The following is a 13,294-nucleotide window of genomic DNA, read 5'->3' as shown; positions in this document are numbered from 1 at the left end:
AGAGGTTTTACTTGAATGACTATTCAGAATGTAAATTAGTTAGCACTCATACCTCCTAATTCTGTAAAAGTCACCAAACATTGTGCATGCAAATATGGGTAGCAATAATTTGCTTTTTAACAAGCAATTACTGGCACTAATTAGGTTGAATTGGCATTTACATGCATAAATTACATGTGATCTGAAAAAAGGGGACACAGAAATGAGAGGGCCATGGATGTAATTCAGACATTCCTAAAATTAATGCATAGTGTTGTTGAATAATGGAGATATATGGCTAATGTAGGTTCATACATTTGTACCATGTTTCAGTTGGTGCAAATAGCCGCACAATTCCCAGGTGTACGCGTCATTCTATAAACCACACCTAATTTTAAGCGCAGCTTATAGAATAGCACTTTTTTGGCACTGATTTTTTAGGTGACAAATATAGAATCTAGCCCATAAAGTTCATTAGAACACACTACAAAATTTAAAGACCCTTTTACTAAAGGACGTTGGAATCTGGGCTTGGTATTTCTTTACATGGGACTTTCCAGTGTGCTAAGCCCACATTTAACATGGCATTAATGTCATGCATTTTAGTTTTATTTTTTTGTGGGTCCCATGCTAATTTTTCCATTATCACACAGAACTTGCAAAAAAAAAAAAAAAAATCAACATAGGTGCCCTTACCACCTCCTATTCAGGAGGTGCTACCATATTAACTCAGCATTAGCCAGTTAGTGCATGCTAATGCAAACAAGCTAGCAAGTTAAAGTTTCCATGCTCATTCTCCACCCAGGACACGTCCCCTCAAAAAAGTTTTTAAAATAGTTAATGCACGCTTAGAGTGAGCTAACAGGCAAAATAACACAAACATTTTTTAACGTGTTTTGTAGTAGCCTGTTTTTCACACGCTAACCCCCTGGATGTGGCGCCAGAATTTGGGTAACGATCCAAGATGCACATATAACTTAACTGAGTAGCAAAACATTAACGAACAATAATTGGAGGCTAACAACAAATTATTGACATTAAGATTTGTGCACATATCTGGCCACACGCTGGGCACTCATATCCCATAACATGCAACTCCAATGGAGGCGCGGTCAAGGGAGGGGCATAGGCGGGCCAGGGACATTCTGAAAAAGTTAGGCGCAGAGTTATAGAATATGGGGGATCTGCGTCCCACTTGTGCACCAGGTTTCAGCTGGCTTAAGTCTGGCACCCATAGTTGGGCGCAGGAATGCGCTCTAAGCACCAATTTGTTTCTGGTGCCAAATTGTGAGCGCCATTTATAGAATTCTCCCCTAAGCATGTATTTGGACTTAACATCCTTTAGTAAAAAGGCCTCTTAGTGCAGGTAACATTGACATCACATGATGTGATACCCACAAGCGAGCCTTCTCCGGAGTAGCTCCCACGCTCTGGAATGCACTCCCTGAAAGACTTTGCTTAACACAAGACTATCTCTGCTTCAGGAAGCAGGTGAAAGCTTGGCTTTTCAACCAGGTTTTTAACGGAAGAAGTAAATGACACCGGCTGCACATAGTATAGAAGGACATGTTTATCCACTCCTACCCTAGCCAAGATAATGTTCAATCACTTTTCTGACCTCATTTGCAACTCTCTTTAACTAATCCCTTCTTTTCTTACTCCAGTTACTCTATCTTATCTATCTATATGTTCTATTTTTGCTTATACCCTATGCTGGCTATTAAAATGTTTTATTGAGTATTGTATTGACATTGTAATGTAGCATACTATGCCATACTTTGTATTGTTGTTTGAATATTTTTACTGCTGTAATTGTCTATTGCTTATGTTTGACTTATTCTCGTTATACTGCACCTTGAGTGAATTCCTTCAAAAAGGTAATAAATAAATCCTAATAAAAAACAAAATAGCATACATTAACCTATGAATTAACTCAAGTCAATTGTGGTCATTTAAAAAAATATTAACAAGGTCAAGTGAACGAAACAAAAATATATAAATTGGGAGGGGAAAAGACCAAATTAGCAAACAATCAGTTGATTTTTTTTCTTTGTGCACATCCACAGTTGCCACAGCCAGACACTTTGCATATTCCCAACTGTGGGGATGCAAGCAATTTCCCTTCTCATCAGCAGTGGAATAATTTTAAAAGGACTACATGACTTATGTCAGAGGCCCCTCACTAGGGGTTGAAATCTATGGTAGACTAGTAGACCACTTAGAGCCCCCTTCCCTACTGCTAGAAGTCAGCTGGCATAGTTTTATAAGATGGCCCAAGCAGAGCAGGAGTGACTGGGTGTCAGTCCTGCCCACTATAAATAACAATGTACCTTGAGATAAGCTCTCAGGTGGTAAGAATAGTGGGACTGCAACTAGGCTATGGACTCTTTTTTTTATAGTTAGGTGGTGTTAAAAGGGGTGGGACTCACACCTGATGCTGAGTTAAGAAAGGTATGCTAAGGAGCCCACTGACCCATCAGGAATTTGAGAACATCCCCTTGCCACCCTGATAACCACACTCACAGAGAGCAGTCCCCTCCCCCCCACAGTGACCCACAGGAAGCCCCCATTTCCACAGGTACCCCCAATACTATATCCCTCCCCTCTCCTGTCCTCCAATCTCTCCTTTCACCTACAGTACATGTAGTAGCAGTCCCCTTACACTCTGACTTCAGTGCTGCTCAGTGTTCAAAATGGTACCAATGACTCCTAGAGATAGTCTTACAGTATGTATGCTAGGAGTTAATCTTCCATATAAGAGCAATTGTTCTTTATATAACAGATTGACCCTTAGTGATTGCACTATGAAACTTGCTAAAGTCATCCAGAGCAGTGCTGGGATGAGAATGGAGGGGGAGCACTGCTGGCTCTGCCAACAAAACTACAGGGGAAACCTCTAGGTAAGTCCTGAGGGGACTGGCTGAGTGAGGGGAGGGTCAGAAAATGGTGTTGGGGGCTACGTATTTGGATTGGAATCCTTTTGGTGTCATTGATACGGGGAGGGAGAGCTGCTATCTGGGGAGGTAGTTATTGGGGTAGGGTATTTGATTGTGGAATCAGTTGGTGGAACTGGCTATACAAGGTTAGCTATAGGTGGTCCAGTAGTGAATTGGCTGCACTACTGGACTACCAGTATCATGGCTGCATTTAATGCCACCTGTTGAAGTGGTGGTAAGTACAGCCATGCTATCGGTAGTTGTGACAAAATAGTGTATGGGTCCATCCTGCCCACTAGTTGTCATTAGCAGCCATGCCTCATCTCTGCCCATAATCTTACCCATGCTAACCAGCTATCATGGAAATTTTGCTGTGCTGGCTGGTTTTAGCATGGGGTAGTCATTTGTTTGAGTCCACGTTAATGGCTACTGCATGCTAAAACTCACTCTAGCTGCTTAGTACAGCTTAGTAAACATCCCCTCAAATGATTTATTTCTGAATTATCAAGTCAAATTATCAGTTTGCTACCCTGTTACAAGGTACTGTATGATTTTTTCAGCATATTTAATAGAAGTTAAGAGAAGTGACAGAAAAGAACAGGCTGCCAATAACAGTTGTTGTTTTGGCATCCAAAAATAAAACTTGCACAGACCATGTCAGAACACAACTACTAAGCCATATGATATTTTTAATTTAGAAAGAAACTAATGGGTCCTCAAGGCACAATTAGCTTCATGACAGTGCAATGATTTATTAGTCATAAGTGCATAAGTACATACCTATTGCCATACTGGGACAGACCAAAGGTCCATCAAGCCCTGCATCCTGTTTCCATTTCTCTTTTTTTTTTTTACCCCTGTGTGCTGAGCATACCTTTTTATCCCCCTTGGTTTTTGTTTTTTTGTAACAATTTTTCACGATATCATCATACAGGTTTTTTTCATATTCATATGTTGTTCATATGCTTTTTCCTTACAGCAAAGTTTTTTACACTGCTATTTTGCTTATTTATTACTTCCTTAAGGATCATTGTATTCCACAAGATTATTGCTATTTTTGTGTGTTAAGTTTGGGTTGAGTCTTTTGTTGTGCGATAACCTCAGGAGATAGCCTTTTCTGTAGCGTTCATTATTTACTTTGACCACTATTTCCCATATTTGTCATCTCATATATTTGTTGGTTATACATTAGTTTCTTTTCAGTTGTCTCGCTAGGTTTGTTGATCATCAGTTGTACCACTCTGCACCCATGTTTTGTGATTTTGAACAGTAAAGCTAGTCCTTATTAAGCATTAACATCTCTTTGGTGATTGACATAGTTTTTTTTAATCATTTTTTATATTATTGTTTATATATTATATACTTTTTTAGATATTAGTTTCCTCTATTTTGTTGTATTTGGTCTTTTATGTTTTATCTGTTTTTATACTTGCTTGTTGAGACCAATTGGTTGTTTTGTATTATTTTTATTATTGTAATGTTTGATATTTTTTTTTGTGCAGTGTCAAACTCCTGAAGCAGACGGTTGTTCTGTCAAAACACGGCCCCTTGTCAGGTCATACACTTGTGTGGTGCTGAATAAAGTTGCTTTTATCGACCTCTGTCTGTGAAGATTTCTTGGTCCGCCCCTACTTTTTGGATTTCTGTTTGGATTTTACGTAGAGTGTTTTTTATCTTTACCTTTGGGTTTTGCAGTAAAAAGTGGTCCAGCATATGACAGTTTCACACACCACAACTAGTGCAGGCGTAAAAGGGCCCCTAATTGCATGGTAAAGAACTTTTCAGTGCAGTAAATACAGAGGACAGCAGTTAGCACACAGCCTTTGAGTTTGCCACACATTAATTTTTGCTGTTAAAGCATGAAATGAACGGCACCACCAATTTTCCATTGAAAGTTCTTACCATGTGAGCACTTACCACTACCCATTTTGTAGGTGGTAACGGCTCACGCAGTATTCCTGCACTACGGTAATGAAGCTGCACTAACAGATTAGTGTAGGAACACTCACTCTCCACCCTGACATGCCCCCTCAAATAAATTAAACATATTTTTAGTGTGTGGTTAGCATGCACTAATTTGGCAGTTACTACAGGATGCCTGAGTATGTCCCACAGTATGCCATTTTAAGCTGCTTTAGGTACGTGTTAGCACCTAGCATGGTTTAGTATAATTGCCTTATAAAGAGGAAAATGAGCCATTCAGTCATACTATTTGGTAGATCAGGCAACTGCATACAGAACAGCAGGTCAGAATGACGATTAGTTTCCACATTGCCAAGCAGATATTTCCTCTCAGCTGTCAAAGAGTTACATTACCAACATGTGTGAGTTAGAAAGCAAGGCAAATTGGAGTAAATATACCATAGGGATACATTTTCTGATCCAAGAAAAGCAGGTGAGACATAAAATTCCTGAAAGTTACGCTGCTGGTAAAATATGAGCCAAGACTCATTTTCTCTGCACAGTACTAGTATCCCTGCAGTCCACCAGTGAGATATAGACAGACATTGTCTCTGAAGGCTGCTTAGAGATGGTACATGACAAGTAGTGGACCTATGGGCTTGGTCTTCATTGTACTTGTGTGCACAAGACATGTGTTATAGAACTGCCATTTAAGTTTGTACCTGAGGAACAACAGTCGTATTTGAACCCTGGTTTTCCTAACCATTAGGTATAGATAATATATATTCCAAATGGGTTTTTGATAACTCAACATTAAACTAAAGGCAAGCATATCTGAAGCTTGGTGGCTATGTGGCAACTTATCAAAATAAAAACAAAAAAACTAATAGACAAATCCTTTTATGGTTGCCAGTTACCATAGGATATCTTTCTTAGTACTGCTCATATGCCCAATAGGAAGATTGTGGACTGGGGATCTAGAGCTGATTGGGAGCCAGATAGTTATACAATAGCACTAATATGTTGTGTTATTTTTGGTTATGACTTTTTTGAGGGGGTATGTAATTCCCTGGAGTGTATTCAGCATGCATATTAGCACCAGTAATAGAAATACCCGGTGGGGGAGCAACTAGCAGAGAAAAAGAGGAGTAGGGTAGGCTGGCTCTTTCCAAACAACAAGGGAGATGTATGTACAATTTCAAGCTAACCTACTCCTCGTTTCCTTGCTTGAGTTACTCTCGTGGGGCTTGAGTTCACCTCCATTTTTTGTGGGTGCTCTTTTCTTCTTTGAGCAACTGGCAGAGCCATATAGTGTATGAGATCCTTCTCTGCTGTGTCCAACTCTCTACCACTAATAAAGGTGTTACCCCTCCTCCACCTCTAGGATTGTAACTTACCCCACTCCATCCCAGCTATTTGTTTATTGAGAACATTTATATCCCACAGATTCCCACCATGGCAGGCTCTCTGTGGCTAACAACAGTTGTATAAAAAGTACGTCATACAAATTCAAGGTCAGAACAGAGATAAAGAACATCTTGGGAGGGCAGCAAACAGCAGGGATACAAACGAGGGCCGGACAGAAGTTAGGTATCCCTAGCCCTTCTCCATCCTTGCTATACCAATCGCCTTTACATTGTCTGTAATGCAGATTTGTTATGAGGGGAAGGAACAGAGATATATATATATATATAACTGCTGCTACATACTGCAGTCAAACTCCATGCTTTATTCACCAAAACCTTCCCACCTTTTAATGCCTAGCACATAAATGGGCCCTTTTACCAAGATGCGGTAAGCACTAATGCATGATTACTGCAGCTTAAATTGGCGTACCACAGGGTGCACTGAGGTGTCCCAAGGTAAGGTGCACATGTGCATGCTGTACCTATGCACTAAAAAATATTTTGTAGTTTTTGGCTGAGGGGGCGTGTCTGGGGATGGACAGCAGGCGTGTCTGCACTAATCAGTTTAGTACAGCCACATTGCTATGCACTAAGGGCCCTGTTTACTAAGCATTTTTTTAGGCGTGTTAACATTTCTAAAGCATGCTAACCATGTACACGCGTTAATCATGTACGTGCCAACAATAGCCCTATAGGTGCCTACATGGTTAGCCCACGCACTAAGTGTAGGCGCGCTAAAAACACTAACGCATCTTAGTAAACTGGGCCTTAAGTGATTAGCGCAGGATTAGCGCATGAGCACTTACCGCCTATGAAATAGGTGGTGGTAAGACCCATGTGATAATTCTTGTTAATTGCCACGTGCTAATGGCAACATTAAGTTACTATCTCTAGTAATTAGGCCCCATAATCTGTTCTGAAATTAAAAGTATTACTATTAGTTATAAGCATCATAAAAATTGTAAAAATATTAATTCTTACCGTATTGTTGGGATGATAATTGAGATGCAAACCACTGTCACAGAGAGGAGATGATGTGCCGCTGCTCTGGTCACTAGGAACACCTAATAAAAATATAGACAGTGAATAAATGACTAATCGCTAGCATTATTCTACATCAGTTACAAATCTAATTGTTGTTAGTTTTGCAATTCTTCAGTGGGTGGCTTTAAAATCCCCCCTACATTTTCAAGAAAAACAATATTTGAAAAAAGTGGCAAAACAAAAGACCAGGGCTTTTTTTGAGGGGGTACTGAGTACCGGCACCTTTTCCACTGTCTGCTAGAATTGACCAATGGTCCCCAAGTTTTAATCAAAGAGCTCAGGCTCTACACGCTAATTCTGCCTTTTCATAGATTCTGTGACTTGTTGCAGGGGGCCTGGCTATTGCGTTTAAGAATCCGAAGTTCTGGAGAAAACCAAGGTGAGTGTTTGTGAGTGGGGCATAAGACCTTTTTTAGTGGTGCTGTTTTCTCTAAGGTCTTGGCTAGGTGTGTATTCCAGATGTCAACTTGTTCTGCCACTGTTGTCTTTTCATCTATATGTGGTTAGTCAAAGGCCTCTAGGAATTTCTCAGCGGCCAGCTTTTTTTGTCTCTGATCTCCTTCCAAACCCTGGGAGGTGCCATTTGTTTCAGGTGGTCACTTAGGGAGAATTTAATTAGAAAATGGCCTGACCATGATAGAGGTGTTATTTCAATACTGTTATAATATCCACCCCTTTGTAGAATACCAGGTCTAGTATGTGACCTTTTTCGTGGGTTGGAGAATTGATCACCTGTGTAAATTCTACTGCTGTCATCGGGTCCAGAAAGGCAGCTGTGGTGGTATATGGGGTTTTGATGTGTAGATTGAAGTCTTCCATGATCACCAACCTAGGGTAATTCAGGGTCACTTGAGTAATCAGGTCTAGGAGTTCTTGCACAGATAATGTGTTGTTACGAGGTGCTCTGTATACACCATATCCCATATATGTTACCATGCATATATACACCATGAATGTTACCATGTATGTATGCTCCTTAATGCAACACCAATTGTAACTCTGTTAACCGGAAATGGCAACCACCATTACGGCAAATGTAAGCCACATTGAGCCTGCAAATAGGTGGGAAAATGTGGAATACAAATAAATAAATAAAATGAGCAGCCAGATTGACTTCTCCTCTTCAAGATGGATTAAAAGAGATTCTGATCCAGGTAGCTGGAGGATGGATATTCTGCGCAGTTTGATTGTGTTCTGAATCAAGACTGCTACCCCTCCACCCTGTCTTCTTGGTCTTGGTTGATGTTGGATGTTGAAACCTGTTGGGCATAGTTCAGCCAGTGGTAAACCCCCACTTTCATCTAGCCAGGTTTCACTTATTCCTAGGATGTCAAGATGTTGCTCATTTATGGCATCATGGATCACGAAGGATTTCTTTGCAGCTGATCTGCAAAGAATCTGCAGTTGAATACATTGAACTGGTTATGTTCCCTAATAAGCATGTTTAAAAGGGAATGATTTTACAAGGAGCCACTTAGAAGCCCTTAATGTCTAAAACTTTGCTGCACTACCAATTAGCACACACTAAATGCGAAGAAGCACATGGGAATAGAATGGGCTTCTTCACATTCAGCGTGTCGCTAATCAGTAGAACAGCTTTGTAAAAGGCGTCCTAAGAATGGAAGCAAATACAGTGTCATGCAAATCAAATAATGGAACTTGCTCCTGGTCATCCTTAAAGGGCCTGGTGCAGTATCAATAGTAAGTGTTGATCCCCTTTCTCCCTTCCTCCAGCAAAGGCCCCCTTGAACAGACCCCCTTTTTGATCCCAAAGGCACTTTGAGGACACCCCAGTCAAAGCTCCCCCATCCGTAAACCCTCAAATTCCTGGTCCCTCCTTTAGGTTCCTGAGTCTATTTTGCAAATTCTTGGTGCGTAGTGCAACAGGGCAGGAACGATCCCCAATCTCTCCTGTCCTGTGTGGCTCTGGATGAATAGGATGCTTCTTGACCACTAACAGTAGCCTCACCGCACTACCACTATTATTCCAGCTGCCATGTAAAGGTGGTGGTGGTGGGGTTCTATTTGAGGGAAGTATGGGGAAGAAAGGAGGGTGGTCAAGCCCCTTATTAATACTGCACTGGCCCCTTTAACACCAGGAACATCAGGTTGCATGTTAGTGGCCCAATGCTCCTGAGGATCACAATAGCACTGTCTGTAATTGTGTTATTTCCTTACACTGGAGTTACTAAACTGTGGAATTGAGTTACTTCAGGTTAGTGACTCCCACAGTACATTAAGCTGCAGTCAAAGGATATGTTACTTCAGCTTATTTATTAGCCCCCTATGCTGCTTATATAATACACAAAACAAAAGTAAAGAGAGTTGATTTTGTTTTTTTTCTGGACAGTATTAGCACAGAAGATCAAAGGTGAATAAGCTAAAGCTGCAGCTTCTTTCATGCATTTTTAAAGTCTCTACTGGGACAGATAAACCAAAACTTGACTTTGCTGAAATGAAATGTTAAGCAGCTAGGACTTCACATTAATTACCATTAAAGAGATAAGCTGTTTTAAATCACTAATTGAAAAAGGATATCTGAAAGCTTAGCTACTGACAGCAGTGATGCTATATCTGACCCTTGAATTTAGGAAAAAAATTAATTTCAGTTACTTTCTGACTATTTGTCAGGATTTTAAGATATTTAACCCTCAAACTACCAACCTTTTTTTGTAAAATGCACTGCCGGGGGGGGGGGGGGGGGGATTTATCAATTATTGGTCCCATGTAATACATCATTTGAAAGCTATTCAGAAGCCAAATTAAGCAAGCAGTCAACAAAGCTAGTTTCTAGAACTGTGTGGAATAATAGTTTCCCTGTGACAGTATGAGACTTTCCACCTAAAAATCAAAAGAAAAACAATAACACATGAGTTGGACACTCAAGTAGTGACTATCTACCATTCTGGATTGAATTGGCTTTAGTTTATAGTAGATTAGTGTCGCGTAATTGATTGGCATGTGCTAATATTGCCATTAGCACGTGGCCATTAAAAAAACATTAGCAAGTGAGTCCTTACCTCCTCTTATTTTGTAGGCAGTAAGAGCTCACATGCTAATCACACACAATTAGATAATGCATGGCAATGTAGCTGCGCTGAAAGGCCCTCTCTCTGCCCCCCCCCAGACACACCCACTCTACAGTAAAAAATAAAAATATTTTTTAGCACATGGTGTGCATGCACTAACCCGGAACAGACCACAGGACGCCTGAGCATTTCCCAAGGTAATCATGTGCTAGTGTTTAACGCAGCTTGGGAATAGGACCCCAGAATACCGCACGTCGCATGCATCTTTGATGCAGGAGAGAAGGGACTGGATACAAGTGGCTTGTATGAATTACTGCTGCTGCTGCTCCCGGTGGCCTCAAAGGCAAATGTTTTCAAGACACATTGATTATTTTTAGCAGCACACAGCTCCTGACTACATATATTGATTGTCAAGTCTGGATAGGTCGATGATTCAACTATTAATGATCTTGTCTGACTCCAGACAGTTTTTTTTATGTGAAAGTAACAGACTCCCGATGCAGACCTTGCACCGGAACATGGTCCATGGCAAGTCCATTTGAAGAATTGTCAATAGAAGATCTCCAGCCATTCTCGTCAGCTCTGCTGTTTTTCCTTTGCTTGCTTGCTGAGTGCGGAGTGTGGACTTTTTTTTGTTTGTTTTACAGTTATATGAAATCCACGACTGGTATAACTGTAGGTGTGTAAATGTAAGGTGCACCGATTCCAGGTTATTCCAGTATTCAATAGCAGAATCTGGGTGCTACTGCCTAGATGCCATTATAGAATAGACTTTCTCCACTCGTTCATCTAAATTGAGGTGCCCAGTTTTAAAATTTTCTTCCCCTGCCCTCAATGAATAGGAAGCACTTACATGCACAATCTTCATTTAGAGGCAGCTTAAGGAAAGCAGGGGCTCTTTTCAAAAACGACACTGTTAGCGTCACTTCCTCACCGGCGTTTCGTAGAACCTGAACCTGAAAAACATGCAGAGATGGCACAAATGAGAAAATAAAAGCTGTAACATATTTAAGCAATGCATGTGGAAATTGTAAACAGATCACTTAGATACAAAATGTAAAGTTCTTTTCTTTAGAATATCTGAGTTTTCTTAAGCTCTTTTTTTGGTTTCTTTGTTTGTTTTGTGATTCATACAGTAGCATATTGAGGGGCTCATTTTCGAAAGAGAAAAATGTCCCAAAATTGGTACAAAGTGGCAAATGGATGTTTTTCTTGCAAGAATGTCCAAATAGCTATGTTCAAAACCCATTTTAAGATGTTTTTCTTTGCAGTTCATCTAAATTACAAAGGGGCATGTCGGAAGCGGGTTGGGGTACGATTTGGTAGTTCCTACAACTTGGACATTTTTCTGCCATAATGGAACAAAGCAAAAATGTTCAGGGCTAAAAGCTGGATGCTTTAGTCTGGATCTGTTTCATTCATGAATAAGTCATAAAAAGGTGCCTTAAATGACCAGTTGACCACTGTAGGGATTAAGATATGACCCTCCCCCCCTCCTAAAATCCCCTCAAGGTGAAAGAAACAGTACAGCCTTTATGACAGCTTCAGATGTAATGGACAGTCCTATTAGAGCTGCAAGCACGTCCCTGCGGTAGCCTAGTGGTCGGTGCAGTGCACTGTACAGAAGGGGACTCAGGCCCATATCCCACTCTAACTGGTGCACTTGTGGTGAAAAGTGTGAGCCATCCAAAACAAAAGAAAACCCAGAAGGCATAAGGGCTATTGCAGTGGTGTACATTTGGGCACAGTAGGTTTTTGGAGGGCTCATCATACAATATAAGGGGGTAAAAATGATGTATACCTGAGACCCAGTGGTGGCCCATCAATTAAGCCCGTGGCACTTTTCAGCGAGCGGCATCTCCCCCTTCCTTCTTCCACCTTGCTCGTGGTGTTTACCTGTTTTATCATGTTCCAAAAGCCAGCGGTGGCAGCGATTCCCATATGATGCCCTGCCGCAGGCACCCTCCTCTTTCTTTCACTGCGGCTGTCTCTCTGATGTAACTTCCTATTTCATCAGAGGTGGCTGCAGTACAGGGAAGAGGTGGGTGCCGGTGGCAGGACAGCATATGGGAATCGCTGCCGCTGCCGGCTTTTGGAATGTGACAAAACAATCATGTAAATGCCGCAAACGGGGTGGAGGAAAGAAGGAGGGCAGCATCTCAGCCCGGGGGGCATATTAGCTCCGCCTCAGGTGGCATCTTGACTTGGGCTGCCCCTGCTGAAACCTTTTATGTGAAGTTCACTGCACTGCCCCCTAGGGTGTCCCACTGCTCTGCTGGGATGTGTGTATGTGGACAGTCTACTAAGAATGCTGGTGCCCCATACATCCCATTGGCTTGTTTTGGTGCATTTTTCCCTTACACATTTTTTCCCCGAAAACGGTCACAAAATAAAAACACACTGAACACAAAATGTCTAAAAACATCCAGAAAATGGCTATTTTTGAAACAAAAAGATAGACCTTTTTCAGGTTCACCACTTGATTTTTGGATGCTTTCAGCAAAATGTCCTAAATCAGATTTAGATGTCATATTAAAAATGCCTCTTCCCATCTACCAGTGTTTTAACAGCATGGGGGCAGGTTCAGTAAAAAGTGTTATATTTTACACTTAACATGGGTTAACAGCAAAAAGTAATGCATTTTGGGGGGAATTCTATAAATAGTGCTCAATAATGGGATTTGAAAAAAATTGCACTAAGTGCGCAGCGCTGATTCCCATGCCTAAGTTTAGGCGCCTGACTTATGCCTGATGAATCTGGTGTAAATGGTGAAACCCAAGTTAGGTGTATTGAAGCAGTATTCTGTGACAGTGCACGTAATGTTTTGGAACTCCCAAGCCCTCACATGGCCACACCCCCTTTTGGGATACGCGATATGGGAATCAGGCACCCTGCCTTATAGAATAGCATGCAGCCAGATGCATGTGCAGATTTTAGTGCGTGCCAATCTGCATCAATAATTGGTGGCTAGCACTCATTTGATGGTTAAGAACTCTTT

The 13,294-nt window shown here is 41.1% G+C and overlaps 1 protein-coding gene across 1 annotated transcript in view; it reads right to left on the bottom strand.

Annotated features, from left to right (window-relative positions):
• The window catches only part of SNTG1 (syntrophin gamma 1), a 734,999-nt gene that overhangs the window by 374,054 nt on the left and 347,651 nt on the right, over nucleotides 1–13,294 (bottom strand). Inside the window, exons 8-9 of the mRNA XM_030214286.1 lie at nucleotides 11,150–11,252; nucleotides 7,205–7,287 (exon numbers count right to left, since the gene is read on the bottom strand). Coding sequence (XP_030070146.1) covers nucleotides 7,205–7,287; nucleotides 11,150–11,252 — 186 coding nt within the window. The remainder of the gene's footprint in view (nucleotides 1–7,204; nucleotides 7,288–11,149; nucleotides 11,253–13,294) is intronic.

Source organism: Microcaecilia unicolor, chromosome 1 (assembly GCF_901765095.1).
Source record: "Microcaecilia unicolor chromosome 1, aMicUni1.1, whole genome shotgun sequence".
Classification (NCBI taxonomy): Eukaryota; Metazoa; Chordata; class Amphibia; order Gymnophiona; family Siphonopidae; genus Microcaecilia; species Microcaecilia unicolor.
This window is presented reverse-complemented; position numbering and strand designations above follow the sequence as displayed.